The sequence below is a fragment of the Pelophylax lessonae genome, assembly GCF_965119305.1.
Source record: "Pelophylax lessonae genome assembly, chromosome: 3".
NCBI lineage: Eukaryota > Metazoa > Chordata > Amphibia > Anura > Ranidae > Pelophylax > Pelophylax lessonae.
Window position 1 is genome coordinate 249,542,650 of NC_138770.1, and position 20,616 is coordinate 249,563,265.

At 40.3% G+C, this 20,616-nt stretch overlaps 1 protein-coding gene across 1 annotated transcript in view; it reads left to right on the forward strand.

The window, feature by feature from the left end:
• The window catches only part of LOC309549529 (schwannomin-interacting protein 1), a 609,988-nt gene that overhangs the window by 133,656 nt on the left and 455,716 nt on the right, over positions 1–20,616 (forward strand). The window contains exons 2-3 of the mRNA XM_082249877.1: positions 1,853–1,917; positions 7,363–7,443. Coding sequence (XP_082106003.1) covers positions 1,853–1,917; positions 7,363–7,443 — 146 coding nt within the window. The remainder of the gene's footprint in view (positions 1–1,852; positions 1,918–7,362; positions 7,444–20,616) is intronic.

The following is a 20,616-nucleotide window of genomic DNA, read 5'->3' on the forward strand; positions in this document are numbered from 1 at the left end:
TGCATATATATATATATAATATAAAATGTGTTATGTGTTTGTGTTTTGTGCAACGTTTGAATTTTCCGCCCTAGTTCCGCTCCCATGCAGCATTGCTGCTGCAGGGAACGAAACTAGGAAGTCATCACACCGACAGACGAGCGGCGGGACTCACGGCTGGCGGTCGCAGCAATGAGAGATCATCGCTGGATCGCCAGGAGAAGGTAAGAGACACCGCTGCGCTCTCTGCACATCTACCCCGAGCGTGACTCAGGGATACCGATCCTGCACTAAAAAATCAACCCCGAGTCACGCTCGGGGTTACCACCAGGGAGGTTAAGATCACCAAAATATGAACCTGAAGACATTTTATAAAGTCCAGCTCACATCTTGCATTAAAGCTCAGGATTGTCCAGCTACACCTCTGTCCTTGACACCCTACTTATGTCATGCCATTTCCTAAATGTATCTTGCATAGGCAATTCACAACTATTCATTTTCATTGCAAAAGAAGTATGATTTACCGTTCCCACTGACAAATCGAAGAAAGGATATTTCCTACACATACACTTTTTAATGCTTGGGGTGGAGGATTGTATAACACCATAGAGGTTTTAGCAGAAGAAATCTGTCCTTACCATTTCCTAGAAGGTGTTATTTTTGATAGGATTCTCACCTTGGCGTTTATTTACTAAAGGCAAATAGTCTTCTAGATTGTAAGCTTTAACGTGCAGGGCCCTCTGATTCCTCTTGTACCAAATTGTATTGTAGCTGTAAAGTCTGCCTTCATTTTGTAAAGTGCACGTGATTGGGTATTCCTTGAAAACGGGGATTTGACCACATTTACTAAACTCTGGGGAAAATTAACTTACTCTGTGCACCTTCTTTGCAAAATAAACAGCTTGTTGCCATAAGTAAATCATGCCCCTTGTCTTGTGATAGGAAAGGACCTGATAGTAAGCCAGGAACACATTATGCAAATTTTAAAATTACCATGGTGCGTTTTGATGGAGTCAATAGATAAAGTGGAATTGTAAAAAATGTTGAAGGTTAAATGTATGGAAAAAGCACATTTTCTTGTTTAAGCAGTATTCTTGGTACAAATTCAATATTTTCCAGACTTAGCTTCATTAAAATGGTTATGTTTGAAAGATATTCGAGCTCTAGGCATTCTAAGAATTCAAGAAGGCGTCATTTATCTTTTCCTGTCTGCCAGTCATATTCCATTGTCACTCAGATGTTCCGAGGGGACACAGGATATCTTGATGTATGCAGACATTTTAATATGAAAAGAATAATTTGAATGGTGCTAGGAAAATCCACTTGTCAAGTGACTCTGTGTTTTGAATTTTGCCCTAGCTCATTACTGAAGCACAAATGGATTAGCCATAGAGAACAAATGTAAGGAGAGAGAGGTTAAAGGACAATTATAGAACCATTGTTCTAAATGAGTCCATCTGCCATATTTATTTGAATAAGACCAGAAACTAACAGTTTCGGATATATGTGGGTAGTTCATGAATTCTGTTCTGGAAGTAAATGGGTTACCGAGAGAAAAAAAAAAGGCAGCAAATTAACTATTGACAAGGTTAATCCCATGAAATAATCAACACTGATATTTATCTTAGTCATTGTGTGCATGACTGTCTATCCCTGTCTGTCAAATACTTGCCTTCCAGTTCTCACCTTCATGTATTTTACACGCTGCATTGTTTTTGAATAAAATGTATATATTATAGATTTAAATGTGTAAAATAAAGGTCATATTTTCTGCTCAACTCTGAAAAGTCAAAGGAATGTATTAGAGTGAAGACATAAAATGCTAATGAGGTTCAAACCTTCTCTTGACATCTTTTTTACTGTCCTTTAACAGGAAGAAGTCGGAAGGCTTCAACATTCATTTGAACAAATCCATGATGGGGCCTGCTTGCTTGCAAGGTAAAATTTCTTCCTATTGCAAAAAAAAAAAAAAAAAAAAGAAATTGAAATTAAAGCATTAATAAACCATAAAACAAATGTAATATATTGCAGTTTACAAATCCTTAAAGATGGTGGCATTTTTTTTTTTGTATTTTAGGCTTTTTTCCCTTATTTTCACCTGTTAACCTGGCCAGTAATACACTTCTAGTCTTTGGACAGCAGCATTGTCAATCTGGGGAGAGTGTAGTTTTAGGTGCACTTATGGCACTTTTCCACTGCAAGTACCGGCTCCGCTCTACTCGGCCCTGCTTGGCCCTGTTTGCTTTTCCACTGCTGGTACCGCATGGTACGGTGTTGGAACGGTTCGGTACGGTACGGTATGGTTTGCTTTTCCACTAAAGTAGTACTAAAGTTAAGTGGGTGGGATAACAACGGGGTGGGTGGGATTCTCTGACCAATCAGTGGCTAGTAGTGACTGCATGCAAAGGATTGTGGGATATGGTACCGGTTATGGTACCTGTTGGAACCACAATCGAGTAGGTACTGTTTTTGAGAGCCGTACCGTTCGGTTCCATGCAGTGGAAAAGCGCCGCCGTACCGTACCGTACCGAACCATTCCTACACTATACCATGCGGTACCAGCAGTGGAAAAGCACAAAAGCGAGCCGAACCGTTCGGTTCCATGCAGTGGAAAAGCGCCATTACAGAGATGGACTTGACTAACAAATCCATGCTCCTTCTAACACTTTTTCATCAGTTACAGCAAAAGTTGTGTTTCTTGGGATAAAAGTTTTATCATAAATTAATAAAAGCTGACTAATGTAAGCACCCCTGTCAGTGGTTAATGGTTTGTCTCAACCCTCTAACTGCTATTTTTGCTTGGTCTGTTAAAGGAAGTTAAAAAATAACAGATGTACTGGTAAGATTTAAACATGTGCAGAATTACAAAAAAAATTTTTAGTTTCAGATAGATTTGTTATGGTACTTGTTTTGTTATTCGTTTTTGGAATTAGTTTAATTTAGTTTTGTTTGGTTTATTCTTTTTCAAACAAATTCCAAATTCTGTGTAAAGAATTGTTAAGGAGTGGGCCGGTAAGCCGACTGTGGCATTCTTAACAATCATACATTATCTGCCGTCAGAGGGATTACTCGCTGACAGCAGAATAAAAACAAACAATGCCGACATTAAAAATTGTTAGAAAAATAGTGTAGGGGGGGGGGGGGCCTTCAGGTCTGGCATGGATTTTAGGGAAACTCCACACCAAAATGTTAAAAAACGGTGTGGGGTTTCCCCCAAACTCCATACCAGACCCCTATAGAAGCATGCAGCAAGCACTCCCCCTCCTGATCCATACCAGGCCGCGTGCCCTAAACATTTCGGGGTGCTTTGGGGCAGAGGGGCTCCCATTCCAAAGCACCTGGTGCCCATTTTGATGGGGACAAGGACTTCTTCCCCACAACCCTGGATGTGGTTGTGGGGGTCTGTCGGTGGGGGGGGGGGCTTATGTAAACCTGGAAGGCCCCTAGATCTTGCCCCCCCATGTGAATGAATATGGGGTATACTGAACCCATAATCATTCACGCAAAAAGTGTCAAAAACAAATAAAAACAAAGAAAGAATTTTTTGACAAATTCTTTCTTAACCTCCCTGGCGGTATGATTATGTCAGGAATTACATACCAAAAGCGGTACAATTGTTTTCATGGAAATTTGGCGTTATGTATTATAGGCCTACAATTCTTAGTAATTACTGACTTAAACCTGACCAAAACAAGACTCTAGTAGACATCCCAGATGTGATAAATTTGAAACACAAACACGTGAATTATAATCGAATCAATAATATTATTTTATTATTTAATATATAATATATATAATAAAATTATATTATTGATTAGATTATAATTCATGCATTATATATTATAGATATATATGTGTGTATATATATATATATATATATATATATATATATAATATATAACGCATGAATTATAATTGAATCAATAATATAATTTTATATATATATATATATGTGTGTGTGTGTGTATATATATATATATATATACATATATATATATATATACACATATATATATATGAATATATATATATATATATATACCGGTATATATATATATATATATATATATATATATATATATATATATATATATATATATATGCATATATGTATATGCATATATATATATATATATATGCATATATATATATATATATATATAATACAAAATGTGTTTTGTGTTTTGTGCAACGTTTTTTTTTTTTTTTTTTTGAATTTCCCTCCCTAGTTCCGCTCCCATGCAGCATTGCTGCTGCAGGGAACGGAACTAGGAAGTGATCAGACCGGCGGAGGGACGGAGGAGCGGCGGGACTCTCGGCTGGCGATCTCAGCAATGAGAGATCATCGCTGGATCGCCAGGATAAGGTAAGAGAACACCGCTGCGCTCTCTGCAATCCACCCCGAGCGTGACTCGGGGTTACCGGTCCTGATATGAAAAACCAACCCCGAGTCACGCTCGGGATTACCGCCTAGGAGGTTAAAAAAAAAACACAAAAAAACAATGTCCCCCGAAGTAATTCCAGCATCAATCACAATGAATTCCGCTGCCGCTGCTGCCGACCTGAAAGAAAAAGGTCTGCACTTGTTGCTTGCCTGGCGCCATCTCACACATTGGATTCCCACCAAAGTTAAATAAACAAACAACAAAGCCACTGACTGACAACTCTGTACCCAGTGCCAACGGTAAATAAACAAGGGGCAGGGTCACCTGTTATTGGGTGACCACGGCCCTTTGTTTATTTACAGTCAATGGGAACCTGACATGTCAGATGCTGGGAGGCAAGTAACGTGTGCAGACCTGGTTTTTTTTTTGGGTCAGTGGTGGTGTTCATCGTGATTGACACTCGATATACATCGGAGGACATTGTTTTTAGTTTTTTTTTTTAAGTAAAGAACTTGTCAAAAACTGTCTCTTTTTTAAATTTATTTTTGACACTTTCTTGGTGAACGAGTAGGGGTACAGTGCACTCCATATTCATTCACATGGGGGGGCTGGGATCTGGGATATACATCTAAATTTCCAAATAAGTAAAATGTTGTCCGAATTTCAATGGAACGAAATGAACCACACTTGTCTAGTAGGAATAACGGCTGAAAGGAAAGAGAGCCTAAAAGAATAATACTAATCAAGCCACAACATTTAAGGTTTTTTGCTTTTATTTGGGGGGAATAGGGTTTAATATCACTTTAAAACATGACAAAACAGTACCTTTTCATACAGGTATGTGTTCATTTTACCCCCAAGCTGCCCAAGCCATTTCTGACACTTCTCTCATACATGTAAAAAGCAGCATTTTTTGTACTAGAAAATTAATTAGAACCCCCAACACATTATATATTTTCTGAAAGCCGGGGAGAAAAAATTGTTGGTAGTTGCAATTTTTTATGTCACATGATAGTCGTTCAGCGCTTTTTAAAATGCATTTTTTAAAATACATTTTAATGAATGTTAGTGCACACAAACAATATACTGTAATACCCATTTTTGTGTAAAATATAAAGGATGAGCTTACACTGAGTAAATAAATACATAATATGTCATGCTTTAAAATTGCATACACCTGTGGAATGGCAACAAACAATATTTAAAAATCAATATAGTATTTAAAAATCTCCATAGGCCTTGCTTTAACCACTTGCCGACTGCCTAACGACAATTTACATCGGCAGTCAGCCCCTCACAGGCAAAGTGACGTAGGTCTACGTCGCTAGCCTGTGAGGCTCTAGGGAGCGAGTGCGCGCCGCTGGAGGCGCGCTCCTGCTCACTCACGGAGCCCCCCGCGCGTGTCCGCCAGGCACTTGCGATTGTCCGTTACAGCGGGAGAAAGGCAGGCAGCTAATGTAAACACAGCCACCTGTCATTTAATGCAGGACCGTTGATCTCTGTTCTTACACCTCAAGGCACATCCAATCACAGTTAGAAGCACGCCCCTAGGGACACACTTATCCCCTCCCTCTCAAAAAAAGTTAACCCCTTCACTGCCAGTGTCATTTTTACAGTAACAGTGCATATGTATAGCACTGATTACTGTAGTAATGTCACTGGTAACCCCAAAAGTGTCAAAAATGTCAGTCAAGGGTCCAATCTGTCCGCCGCAATGTTGCAGTCCCGCAAAAAAAATCGCAGATCACCGCCATTACTCGTTCGAAAAAAAACGACAAAAATCTTTCCCTTAGTTAGTAAACGCAGTAACTTTTGCGCAAACCAGTCAAAATACGCTTTTTGCGATTTTTTTTTACCAAACATATGTAGCATAAAACAAATTGGCCTAAAATGTTAAAAAATTTTGATTTTTACATTTTTTTGGGGGAATTTCATATTAAAAAATGTGAAAAATATTGTTAGTTTTGCAAAATTGATGCTCTTTTTTTGTTTATAGCGCATGATCAAAAAATTGCACAGGTGATCAAATACCACCAAAAGAAAGTTCTGTTTGTGGGAAAAAAAGGATGTCAAATTCGTTTAGGTACAGTGTCGCACGACCGCGCAATTGTCCGTTAAAGTCACACAGTGCCGAATTGCAAAATAGGCCCTGGTCAGGAAGGGGGTAAAATCTTCTGGGGTTTAAGTGGTTAAAAGCCTTTACAGGTTACTAGTTTAGAGTTACACAGGATGTCTGGTGCTAGAATTATTGCTTTCTCTCTGACTTTTTTGATGATCACATGTGTGGTGCTATCACCATTTACATATCTGTGCAGGATCGATGTATGCGTTTGCCTTTTTATTACTATTTTTTTTATTTTTATTTTTTACACTTTCTCTTTAATTGTTTTTAAATTAACTTTATTGCTATCACAAGGGATGAACAACATCCTTTGTGATATCGTGGGCCGTGACAAGTTATTTTTTATGGAGTGATCCAGGGTCTTTTAGATCTCAGACCTCTCCTTTGCCCTCAAAAGCATCTGATCAAACCAAAATCTGTTTACAAATTACAAATATAAAATGCTTTAAAAATGTACTTTAAGTTAGAGCACCATATCCGCCCTTGTATAGCTACTTTTAGACAAGTACCAGTGTGTAATAACCACATTTTTTTATTTTTGTTCCAATACTTGTTGTTAGAATATTATTTTACAAGAATTTTATAATAAAATTATGCATTTTACTCAAAAGGCTAGCTCTTGATCTTCTTTTGGTTAAATATATAATGTTGAAATATAAACTATTGCTTTAAATTGCATTTCTATTATAAATCACAATGGTATTTGGGACTAACATATGGCTGGCAAACATGAAAGCAGATTATAATGTCTAGAGGCAAACTGTTCAAAGAAAAGGCATTAAATGGTTTTCTTCTTTCAATGGCGTATTACCATATTTAATATACTGCCATGTATATATGGCTATAATAAAATGTTTTTATATACATTTTTTACAGCCACCAAGATGACATGGATGTAGATAATAATAGTATGAAATGTATGGGCTGTCAACAGCCACTGGAATCCAAAGTAAAAATGTAAGTGAAATTTATGTGCTTGTATTAAAATATTTTTGGAATAGTATTGTTATGTAAGTGTGCTTCTGAATTTCCATGATTCCATGTGACAATCTTCTGTGATAAGTGTAATTTAAATCAGTGTTACAGGGACAGGGATGAGAGGTGTGATTTCAGCTAAATTAAATTTGCAACTCAGGTATATTGTTTCTTTACTGACATATAAAGCTCGACTTGCAGGGACTTCACATAATGGAAGTCTATGCAAGTCACTCCAAGGTGGCCCCGAAGTAGTACAGGACCCTTTTTCTAAGTCGGAGCGACTTGTGTCGCTCCTATTAGAACGGGTCCTGTAGCAGTCAATGGACTGCGAGGGAGCGCGACTTGTCAGGCTAACAAGTCGCCTGACAAGTCGCTCTAATGTGAATCGAGTCTAAGTCTTCTATTATGGTTTAATATTCAAATCAGTCATGTGGTACAGGTTACAATGGATAAGCAAAATGATTTTGGTGAAATAAATTTTGCCCCAAATGTACTAATTTTGCCTTGGGTGACATATTGGTGAAGAGGAATATTATCTATATTTTTCTCCTTATTTAACCACTTGCCAACCATATACTGTATATATACATATATATATATATATAAAACAGCAAAGCGGCGCTGCTGCGCAGGATCACGTGATCGTGCACTTCTGGGTCTGGGGCGCATGTGAGCGCTGTCACCGATCCACTACCACTGTGGTATAAGTTGCTGATTGCCACCATTACTAGTAAAAAAATAAAAAAAAAAATATCTCATAGTTTGTAGACATTATGACTTTTGCGCAAACCAAATCATACATGCTCATTGGGATTTTTTTTACCAAAAATATGTAGCAGAATACATATTGGCCTAAATTGATGAAGAAATTTGATTTTTTCAAATTTTTATCGGATATGTTTTTTTAGCAGGAAGTTAAAAATATTGTTTTTTTTTTTTTTTTTTTAAATTGTCAGCCTTTTTATGTTTACAGCACAAAAAATAAAAACCAAAAACCGCAGAGGTGATCAAATACTTTGTGGGAAAAAGACATAAAGAAACGTTTCTTTAGGTACAGCGTTGCACGACCGCACAATTGTCAGTTAAAGTAACGCAGCGTAATATCGCAAAAAAAATGGCCAGGGGTCAAGTGGTTAGAGGGTGTTTTATTGTGGCAAGGGCGGCATTTAGAGTAGATTCATTTGTTTAATTTAGTGTTCTTTGTCTAAAGCTTTTTTTGTAATTTTTGTGAGTTTAATCATCATGTTTGTACTCCTGCTTTATTTTTTATATTTTCATTTTTTCACTTTTGTGTAAAAAAAAAAGAGAAACAAGGGGCCTAACGGGGGGTCCATTTATAGCACAAGAAACAATCCAGTACAGATGAATTGAGCTTCTGTAACCCTCATGAGCCATGTAAATCAACTTTAAAATCCACAAAAAGCTATTAATTTTGCCTTCCACATCGACTACAACACAATTTGTAAAAATGGGGGAGTTAAATGGGGAGTTAAAAACTTTCAATTTCACTCATCCCTAGACAGACAATTCAACGAATTGTAAGCATAAGAAATTGTATCAGAATTTTTACATTCTATATCAATGTATGTGACATCAACCTTAAACATTACATCTACATAATAATTATATTCGCACCTACTCGCTTCCTAACCATTGCTCAAAGATCCAGCAGGGAGATCTAAGCTGACATTACAGCTCCACCAACTTCAACGTCATAGCCAAAATTATGCGTTCACACATGTCATTTTCATTATTTTTGTTTGAACTTTTTTTTCATTCTTGTTAGTTGTTTTTTTTGTTCATTTTTTTTATGTTGTTTTTTTTTTTTTTTTTCTATAGTTTGCATGGAAATAGAAATAATATTTACTAGACAATTTTGCCAAAAGAAAGTCTTATTTATTCTAAATAAAGGGCGTATTACTCTGTTGTCTGAAGGGTCCATTTTGGCTTAAAAATGCTGTTTCAAAAGGAGTTTTGTGTTTTACTTGTAGAAGTAGCTCAATGTTATCCTATGTGTCCATGCACAGTAGGACGTTTAGAGGCATATTTTAAGTTCAGCATTTAGAGGCAGAAAAGAAAAAAAAAAACCTTCTGGATTGTGATATTCAGTTTTCTGGCAAAATAACTGGTGTTTTTTTTAAGATATAAAAACTAATTTGGTCTAAAAAGAGTATACAAGAGTGGCAGCTGAAGTGGCCAATTCAGCCTGCAGTTCCAGCCCACAGTACTCTATTTGAATACCTTAAGAAAAAGAGGGGGAGGGGTATGTCTCTATGTCAAGAATAATGAAAGTGTAATAGAGTTAGAATCCGTGTGGGTAGAACTCCATAGGGAAGAAGTAAAGGGAAAAGTAATTGTGGGGGTTTGCTATAGGCCACCCAACCAAAGGGAGGAGGTAGAGCTGGAATTTATATCACTGTTGGGTTAAGTGGCAAAACTGGGATCAGTCATCATATTAGGGGATTTCAATTATCCTGACATTGACTGGGAAGAGAGGACTACACACTCACAGAAGGCCCGTCTCTTCATGGAAACCCTACAGGACAACTACATGTCTCAGTTGGTGGATTATCCTACTAGAGAAAATGCAGCGCTGGATCTATTGATCACTAATGACCCAGACCTAATCTCGGAGGCAGGGGTCCAGGACAACCTGGGCTCTAGCGATCACATCTAGCGTAAATAACAATATAACAAGGCAAGAGGGGAACATAAGAACCCTAAACTTCGGAAGGGCAAACTTTCCCAAATTGTGCTCAATGATGGAAAGGGTAAACTGGGACCAAACCCTAGGAACACTGACAACGGAGGAAAAATGGGAATGCTTTAGGAACATATTAAACAAATGCATCTCACAGTGCATTCCTATGGGAAATAAATTTAGAAGAGCCAAAGCCAAACCTGGCTGGCTAAACCATAATTTTAAAAAATTATTAGCGGTAAAAAAATGGCCTTCAAGAAATATAAATCAGAGGGCACAGTATCGGCTTTCGAGCAATACAAGGAGGCAAATAAGAAAAGTAAACATGAAATCAAAATGGCTAAAATCAACTTTGAGAGACAAATAGCGGAGGATAGTAAAAAGAACCCAAAGAAATTCTTTAAATATATCAACAGCACCCCTCCTGCCGTCGGTCGTTCACCCTGACCAGACGGGATTCATTGCGGGTCGGGAGGCGAGGGACAACTCTAACAGGGCGCTGCAGATCATCCACTGGGTAAACTCACAGCCGTCCTGTCCGCCCTGTCTCCTCCTGTCTACGGACGCCGAAAAGGCGTTCAACAGGGTGGATTGGACGTATATGGAGATGGTGTTGCGGTGCCTGGGGTTGGGACCGCGCATGTCCAGCTGGGTGGCGGCATTGTACGCATCGCCTGAAGCGAGGGTTAAGGCGGGAGGCTTCCTATCGGCCCCCTTCCCGATCCGCAATGGCACGCGCCAGGGGTGTCCGTTGTCCCCGTTGATTTTCGCACTGACCCTGGAGCCTTTCCTTGCCAGGGTCAGGGTGAACCAGGACATTAGTGGGGTCACGGTGGGCCCCACCGAACACAAGCTATCCGCCTACGTGGACGATGTCCTCTTTTACATTACTAAGCCACAGACAACTCTACCGGTCCTCATGTCGGAACTGCGGGACTTTCAGGTTCTCTCGAACTTTAAGATAAATTTCGATAAGTCGGAAATCATGCCCCTTAATGTTCCACAGGAAATGGGAGACTCGCTGCGATCGGCGTTCCCGTTCACCTGGTGTCGCTCTAAACTTAAGTACTTGGGGGTGTTCCTGCCCAGCTGCTGCTCGAATGTTTACGAACATAACTATGCCCCACTACTGACGACGATCCGAAAAGACCTGACCGACTGGACTAAGCTATCTGTGACGTGGATTGGTAGAGTGAACGTGCTTAAGATGAATATCTTACCCCGCATCCTGTTTTATTTTCAGATGCTACCTGTGCGCCTGCCCAGGTCCTTTTTCTTGAGCCTCAACAGCTTGTTCATACGCTTCATCTGGGATGGTAAGCAGCCCCGACTGGCTTTCAAGAGTATGCAACGTCCTAAACGTACGGGCGGCTTGGGGATCCCGGCGGTTCGTAGGTACTATGAGGCGGTTGCTTTGCAACGCATCCTCGACTGGCACCACCATGTTAGGGGCAAGCGCTGGGTCCCCATGGAGAAATTCATGGCGGGCAGGAACTTGTCCCACGCGCCATGGTTGTTGCCGCCCGACAGAGGGCTCTCGCCCCTGGCGTCCCCGGCCACCACGCATACTCTACAGGTGTGGGATGAGGTTAATGGGTGCCTCCAGTTGTCCACTCGCATCTCCCCGCTGGCTCCCCTGGGGGGCTACACTTGGTTCCCACCTGGAGAGGATGTATCCTTCTTCGGGACCTGGGCGCTCGGTGGGGAGATCCGCTGCGGCAGGTTTGTCCAGGAGGGGTCCATTGTGTCGTTGCCTGAGCTAAGAGAGCGTTATGGACGCTTCCCTATGGACTTCTGGAGGTATAACCAACTCATTCACTTCCTGCGCCCCCTTTTGGGCGAGGTGCGCTCTCCGACCCAGATGTCGTCTTATGAAAAATTGTGCATATCTAAAGACCCGATCCCTCATGCCATTGCGCTGCTTTATCAACTTCTGCAATCGGGCGGTCCTGTCCCGAGGCCGGTGTTTGTTCGGGAGTGGGAGAGGGACCTGCAGCACACTTTCACGGACCAGCAGCTAGACCACGTGTACCAGCTGACGCACTCCAGCACAGTAGACACTAGAATGCAGGAAAATGGGTATAAGCTGCTCACCCGCTGGTATTGAGTTCCCTCGAGGCTCGCACAGATCTACCCGGGCCAGTCAGACCGCTGTTGGAGGGGCTGTGGGGAGCGGGGCTCCTACCTACACATTTGGTGGGAATGCCCGCTCCTGCGTCCCTTCTGGCTGGATATCCGGGCCCAGATAGCTGCGATCCTGGATGTGGACGTCCCGGACGACCCGAAGCATTTCTTGCTTCACCTTCCCTCCGTCCCCCTGTCGCAGTACAGAAGGAGTGTTCTGCCACACCTTCTGAACGCGGCGCGCCGCTTGGTACCGATTTATTGGAAACAATCGGCGGTGCCAACCCGTGCATCCTGGGTAAAGATGGTGAATGATATCATGTCGGCGGAGGAATTGATGGCCAAATGTAAAGACAGATATGATAAGTTTTACGCTAAGTGGGCGCTCTGGATACATTATACTACCCCTGACTCATAGAGACCCCTAGCCCAGTTGCATCTGCCTTTGTTAATATTGAGATGTTTGCTTCTTTACTTCACGTTCCACCCGATCCCCCCTTGGTTTTTCTTCCCCACCCAACCCCTCCCCCTTCCCTTCCCCAACCCCTCCCCCTTCCATCCCCCTTCCCCCCCCTTCCTTTTTTCTTTCATTCCCTGCCATAGCCCTACCATAGCCTCAGCCTCCCTACCCTTGCCTCACGCTGGATGGGTGGAGACCACCTTGCTCCCCGCCCACATTGCCCTGTAAGTACTTTTTCACTTTGTGCCTAGATCTGTGGCTGCAGTTGTGGGGTGGGGGAGGCGGATGACGGGGAAACTCGTGGGCGGGCCACCGCCCCACCCGTTGGTGCACGCAGCAGTAGCTTCATGTGTTTAAGATTTCAGCAATGATTCTGAGTGCCCCTTCTTTTTTTTTTTTGTTTTTTTTTTTGTTTTTTGTTCTCCATCTTCCCTTGGGCTCATGTGTGTCGTTATCGGATTTCGGGGGTTCCTGTTGCTCCCCCACTTTTGTTTCCTTTGTATATCCTGCTTCATTGTTGTATTGTTTCTTGTCCTTTATTTTTCTTAAATAAAGATTATATAAAAAAAAATATATCAACAGCAAAAAAACTAGGGCAGAGCATATTGCACACATAATTAACGATGATGGGAGGATGATTACAGAGGACACTGAAAAAGCAACCATGTTGAACGCTTTTTTTTTTTCTCCTCAGTCTTTACACAGGAAAAGGAGGGGTACACTGACCATGGCTGTATGGTTAGTAGTAATACACAGGACTTGCCACTATGGCTAACAGAGGGTTAAATCAGGGAAAGGCTGGATAAAATTAACGCAAATAAATCACCAGGCCTGAATGGCATACATCCGAGACTACTCAAAGAACTTAGTAAAACTATATCTAGACCACTGTTCCTGATCTTTGCTGACAGTATTATGACAGGAAATGTACCAGGGGATTGGAGGAAAGCTAACGTGATACCGATATTCAAAAAGGGCAGAGGCATGTCCCGGTAAATTATAGGCCTGTCAGTCTGACATTGATAGTATGTAAACTTGTGGAGGGGATGATAAGGGACTATATCGTAGAGTTTGCTAAAGACAACAACATCATCAGCAGTAATCAGCACGGGTTTACAAATTGGCGTTCTTGTCAAACCAATCTCTTAACATTCTAATAGGAGGTAAGCTGTGAGCTAGATAGGGGGAGACCAGTGGATGTGGTGTACCTGGATTTCGCTAAGGCGTTTAAATACAGTTCCCCACAAGCGCTTAATTTATAAATAAGGTCTGCAGGTATCGACCGCAAGGTTTGCTCTTGGATAAGGAACTGGCTAAAATGGCGTGTCCAAAGGGTGGTAATAAATAGCGCATACTCAAACTGGTCTGGGGTGGTAAGTGGGGTCCCCCAAGGCTAAGTCCTGGGACCAACCTTGTTCAATTTATTCATAAACAGCATTGAGGACGGGATCAGTAGTTCTATATCAGTTTTTGTAGATGACACAAAATTGGGCAGGGCAATAACTGCACAGCATGAAGCAGATATCCTACAAAATGACCTGGAGAAAATAACAGAGTGAGCAACGACATGGCAAATGAGGTTTAATGTGGAGAAGTGTAAGGTTTTGCACCTGGGGACTAAAAACATAAAAGCACAATACACTTTAGGGGGGAAACCTTTGGGGGAATCAAAAATGGAGAAAGATCTGGGAGTCTTGGTAGAGGATAGACTATACAATAGAATGCAATGTCAAGCGGCAGCTGGCAAAGCCGGCAGAATATTAGCATGCATAAAGAAAGGGATGTATTCGAGCGATAAAACTATAATCCTACAACTTTATAAAACTCTGGTCCGACCGCATCTGGAGTATTCTGTCCAGTTCTGGTTGCCAGTCCTCAGGAGGGATGTGTTGGAGCTGGAGAGAGTCCAGAGAAGGGCAACTAAACTAATTAGGGGATTGGAGGACCTTAATTATGAAGAGCGTCTGCAATCGCTTGATTTATTCTCCCTGGAGAAGAGACGCCTGAGAGGGAACATGATAGCAATTTATAAATACCTCAATGGTGATCTTAGCATAGAAAAAAAGCTATTCAGTCGAAAGGATTGCATGAGGACTCGAGGACATACAATGCGATTAGAGGAGAAGCGTTTTAACCTCAGGCAACGCAGGGGGTTCTTTACTGTTAGGGCTACAAGATTGTGGAATTCTCTACCACAAGAGGTAGTTTTTGCGTGAAGTATGGCTACTTTCAAAAGACTCTTGGATGGATGTACATCTCAAGGATCAGAACCTTCAGGGGTATGAGAGATGATTACGGCCATACATACCTACACAGGTTGGATTGGATGGACTATTGTCTTTATTCAACCTCAACTACTATGTAACTATGTAAGAACAGTAAAGGTTATTTTCATATCTCTGGCTGAATGTTTGGGCAAATCACTTGGTAACTTTTGTTAATTAATGAAAGTCCTTTCACTCATCTGCTGGCAACAGCTGTCTGTGGTGCTAAACTGTGAAACATTTTTTTATACTTTTGTCTGAGGGATCCCTAAGTCCAGTCCACCAGGTAGGGGATGAACACCTACTTGTCTCCCTATGAGCATTGGACATTGGTGAGGAAACCCTTGTTTAAACACCCACTGTTGGAATGCAACCTGGTTTTCAACTTAGAGGGTGGCTGCACACATTCTGTCTGCAAATATAGAAATTCCATTACTTTCCTGTACTATAGCTTCTCATGTAACCACTTTGGATAACATACATGGATGGACATATTTCTACTCCATAGTGCTGCATTTACCCTCCATTGCTGCCCTGTGGGTTTTTCCTGTCTTCGCCCCTACATTTCCCGGGCCAGACATACCTGGCTGCCACCTGAAGGTAACACTGCTATGGCATTCTGACTCAGCCAATTTACATGTTTTTTTTTGCATCCACTCCTGAGGAAGTGAGCGGTAGCTCACAAAATGTGCCAAGTTCTGAAGATGCCCTTTTTATCATGTGTTTGTACTCAAACTTTCAAGCATGTAACACACAGTGTAGCTACTTGCAATAGGCATGGCATTGCATTGTAATTGATGTATCATAATGGCAACTGTACCCACCCCCACATTTTATTATGTTTACTCCTGATTTAATGGCCTTCTGTGATACACCTCATTTATAGTCCCAGTGCTATGTTTCCTTTTTATATGTACAGTTCACCAGGTAGGGGATGACCACCTACTTGCCTCCCTATCAGCATTGGACATTGGTGGGGAAACCCTTGTTTAAACACCCACTGTTGGAATGCAAGCTGGTATTCAACTTGCAGGGTGGCTGCATGCTTTCTGTCTGCAAATATAGAAATATCAGGTTTGGCACCAAAAATTAAAGCGTTTATAGCTCCAAGGCAAGAAACACTTTGAAATTTAATTAAAGCAGGGCATTATGTGAATATTGTACAGGGAACTCACATTCAGTAAGTGATAAATAAGATCAAGAGAACAGTAAAATACCTTTCCCGGTAAAGAAGAGATGTGGGTGAATGTTGCTTAATTACATTTTTAGCTGGCAAATATTGTACAAAATGAAATCTTGGTGAAAATTGGTTAATGCTGGGTTAATTTTGAGTAAATTACCCATTTAATCAAAGATAAATAGACTGCCAAAGTCTCTAAAAAAAAAGCTGGATAGTATTCAAGTATATTGGTTTACGCAGGACTTTTTTTCAGCTGGAACTTGGTGGAACAGAGTTCAACCACCTCTGACTCAGGCACTCTGCTTCCCGCTTTCATACAAAATACTTAGCACCATAAAATAATACTTGGTTCTGTATTCTCTAAAAAGGGGTGGTACTGGAAGGTAGGTAAGGGGTGGACCCAGGGAATGGTGGGTAGGGGACGGATTCAAGGGGTGACTCAGAAGGGAGGAGTTCCTGCACCTATTCTCTGAGAAAAGAAGCCCTGGGTTTACGATACTGTAATTTAAGGCAGTGATCCTCAACCCTGGCCTACAGGGCCCACTAACAGGCCAGGTCTGCAAGATAACTGAAATACATCCCAGGTGATATCATTTGCTGCTCAGTGATTGCAGTACTCTAGTCTGCATCTCCCCAAGGTAATACTTAAAATCTGGCCTGTTAGTGGGCCCTGAGGACCGGAGTTGAGGACCACTGATTTCAGGCATCAAATAGGCCTGCTGTAAAGAGGAGTCCATTGAGAGTACCAGAATTTTGTTTAGGAGTTGCCATCAAAGGTGTCTTTAACAGAAATCCACAATCCAGTAAATAGCTTGACTAGCAGCTGTACATTCAAGCCTGAACCATGCCAACTTTCTAGGGGAGTGTTTTGTTCCAATGATCTCGTATCTCAATCAATCTGAAAAATGATTTTAAGTTAGGTGTCCTTTTGTTATATTAACAGCATATTGTGGTGTTTTTAGTTGCCGAAAAACATAAATCTGCTTTTTCATATTATTTACATGCATGATATATATATATATATATATATATATATATATATATATATATTTATCAACATATGTCCTAATAAAAATGATTTACAGTACTAGAAAAATTATAGCAGATTTTTTGTTAAACCTATATTGGCTTTGAGGCATAATCCTGATTAGTCTTTTCTTGAAATAGGAAAGAACATAAGAACTGGGCAATTTGGGGGTGTAAAATATTATTCATAGGAATTCTATTATTATTCTGTGAATTATCATCATCTTGAGTATCACCACTGTCCACAGTTAAATGAAACTAATAACAGTACAGAGCTCCTGCATTCCAATCACTGTACTAATGTAAGGCCATAAAAACTTTACTCTTTTTCCTAGCATCACATAAGGCATTATGGTTACGGTGATGTATATATGTTAAACAACTGTAAAATGCTACCAAAACATTGCTTTACTATAAATGAAATGCCAAGACCCTAATAAGCCACTTGCACAATCTCTTTTCTATCATCATTTTCTTTTAGCAACTATCTATCAGTAAACAAATCAATAGATCAGCCTCTGTTCCAGCGATAAACAGGAATATGTGAGATAAAAGGTTCTCTTCTCAAGGCTCATTGCTCGGGTCCATTTTTCAGATACCAATACTTAATAGCACTCTGCTACTTCACCTAACTCCATAAAGTGATTTCAATTCATGTCCAATACAGCATCCGTTTATGTGGTATGATTTATATCAAGGTTACAGTATAATAATACAATATAAATAAACCTATTGTATACATTGGCTGGCAGTATTACATTTCAGTGATAGAACTTCATATAGAACTGGTACAGATTCAATGTGTTTCTAATCTTTCACTAAAGGACAAGGTTAAATGAGACCTTCTCCCTATGGAGCACTCAGTGTGCAATGATGATGGGGGATAGATTTAGTTGAAATTGAAATCATCAAGTGTAGCTGTCAGAATATTAGAAAGGCAACAAGCTCCAGACTTTTTTTTTTTTTTTCAGAAGAACCTTTTTTCCAGTAGCAATAACCAGGTAGTGTTGTTATAGCTTTATTGATCAGTGAGAAATCCAGATCTTGTCATGAGTCAGACAATATATGTCTTTATTTCAATGTACTCCTTTTTCAGTCTTTTTAGTGAAAGAAAATAGAAATAGCGTATAAAACTATTTCATATTTGTATTATTATTATCTTTAGGAGGTTTCATTGCAACCTGCAACAATGTGAATTTGTACATGTCTGTTGCCTATCTGTAGAATTTCTTTTTTGTCTGTACAACCAGTTTGTGACAAAAATGACTTTTTTATGAAGATTTTAAAACCTTCCTCCTGTGCTCCAATGTCTATCTAAAGAGAATTTTGGAACTTCAAATGAAAGATTACAGGTAAGGATTTGTCAAAATTAAAACTGTTTTTTAACTCTTCGTTCAATTCAGCAGCCGCCTCATGGTCATTAGTGGGAACATAAGTACTTAGTACTGCCAAAATGATCAATATTAAAAGATTTTTGTAGCAAAAACAAATTAACTTTATTTGGTTAATACAAATAAGGATGGTACTCAGTATATGAATTCCTTTTTATATTTTACATGCCTTCACTTATATTTTTCCTGCAGTTACATGCAGGCTGTCCCAGGCTGCCAAGCAAAAATGACAATTATAGGGGTTAATGACAAATCATTTAACCTCAACTGATGTGCTTACAATGGTCAGCATTTTTCAATATGGTTAAAGTTCCTAGTTGTTCTAATGCTGTAACTGGTAAAAGTGTTAGCTGGAGTTGGATTTTATTGTGCTTGTTGCATAGTTGACTTCCATTTAAAACGTTACATCCATAAAACACTACCCGGTCCACAGGCTGACAATGCTGTTGTGCCACAATTATAGGAAGTAAAAACATGACGGAAAAGAAAAACTACTGTTAATTATTGTCATTTCATATTTTCCCTATAATTCCACTTCAAAACTGAGCCTTTATCGAAGCTCACATTGAGAAGAAAACATGATTATACATTTTGGACTTAAAGTGGAGTTCCACCCTAAAATTTAACTTCGGCCCATCTTCTTGCTCCGGATCACCTGAAAAACAAATGGATAATCACATTTTTTTTTTTTACTTACCTTGTTTTAGAAGAAAATATACTTACCTTACTTCCTCTTCCTCCCTCTGTGGCCACGGCCCAACGTCACTTCCTGGCTTGCAATGATTCCTGGGAGCTGAACGTCATCGCTCCCAGGAATCAATGCGCCTGCACCGGCCCCGACGTCAGTTCAGGTGCAGGCACATCATACCTTACTAAACAGCTTCTGCAGCCCCAGAAGTGACGGCGGGGCCGGTGCAGTGCATCGTGGGACCGAAGAGGACGGAAGAGGACGCAGAAGAGGATCGCGCTGGCTTCAGTTGCCCACACCTGAGATGGCAGCGCTGGACAATACATTTTCAAGGTAAGTATTTCTTCTAAAAGGTAAGTGCAACCTGGGACAGTTCAGAGGCTATCCATTGTGTAATGCACTAGCCCTGACTGTCCCAGGGGTATTTTTATGTATTTATTTTTGTTTTAGGTGGAACTCCGCTTTAAGTGCCTAATATGTGCATGGATTACTTATAATACACACTTCTTTATTTTGAGAACATGTGGGCGAATGGGTATTTATGAAGTATGATACTGACAGAATCAGGTACCCATCTAGTGAAAATCCAAGTACCTTTCATTAAAAGTGAAAAGTTATTGATAGTACAAGGATAAATCTAATGCCGTCAGAGTCTGAAACTGTCACATTTGATTAGTATTACAGTCAACTGTCCAGGATTTCAGACATGGAGTTTATAAATCTTTATCTAAAGCGACCCTATCAGGTTTAAAAAAAAAAAAACCTAAGAAAGGCCCTGCAATAGAAGTTATTATACCTACTTCTTTGATGGCCTGTGTCTCCTACCTTTGCCCCATTCCAGTGCTGCAGGCTGCAGCCTCTGCCAGAATGTTCAGAACTCAACACATCCAGGAGTGTGAGATACCTGTGTCCCCCACTACAAGCAAGATTCCTTCCTCTGAACATAGGGGTTGGAGGATGTAACCACAGCACATGCAAAAGTCAAATGCCGAAGATTCTGGTGAAGGACTGTAGGGAAGGCAGGAAACATGGGCTGTCAGAGAGGTGGGTCAATACCCCTTCAACTGCAGGCTCCTTCCTTTAGGATTTTTTTTTTTTTGCCTCAAAGGAACACTTTACCAAAGAAGTTCATGTCTGAAATCCTTGACAACTAACTGTGACTGTATTTTATTGTGACAGTATTAAACTCTGATGACATCATATTTACCATTGTACTGGCAATCTTTTTCTCCTAAAGCAAGCGTACAGTAAGTGATCACTGGCATGTTTTTTAAATTGCATTCCAGCAGAATAATTATTTTGAGATCTTATGGAAAAT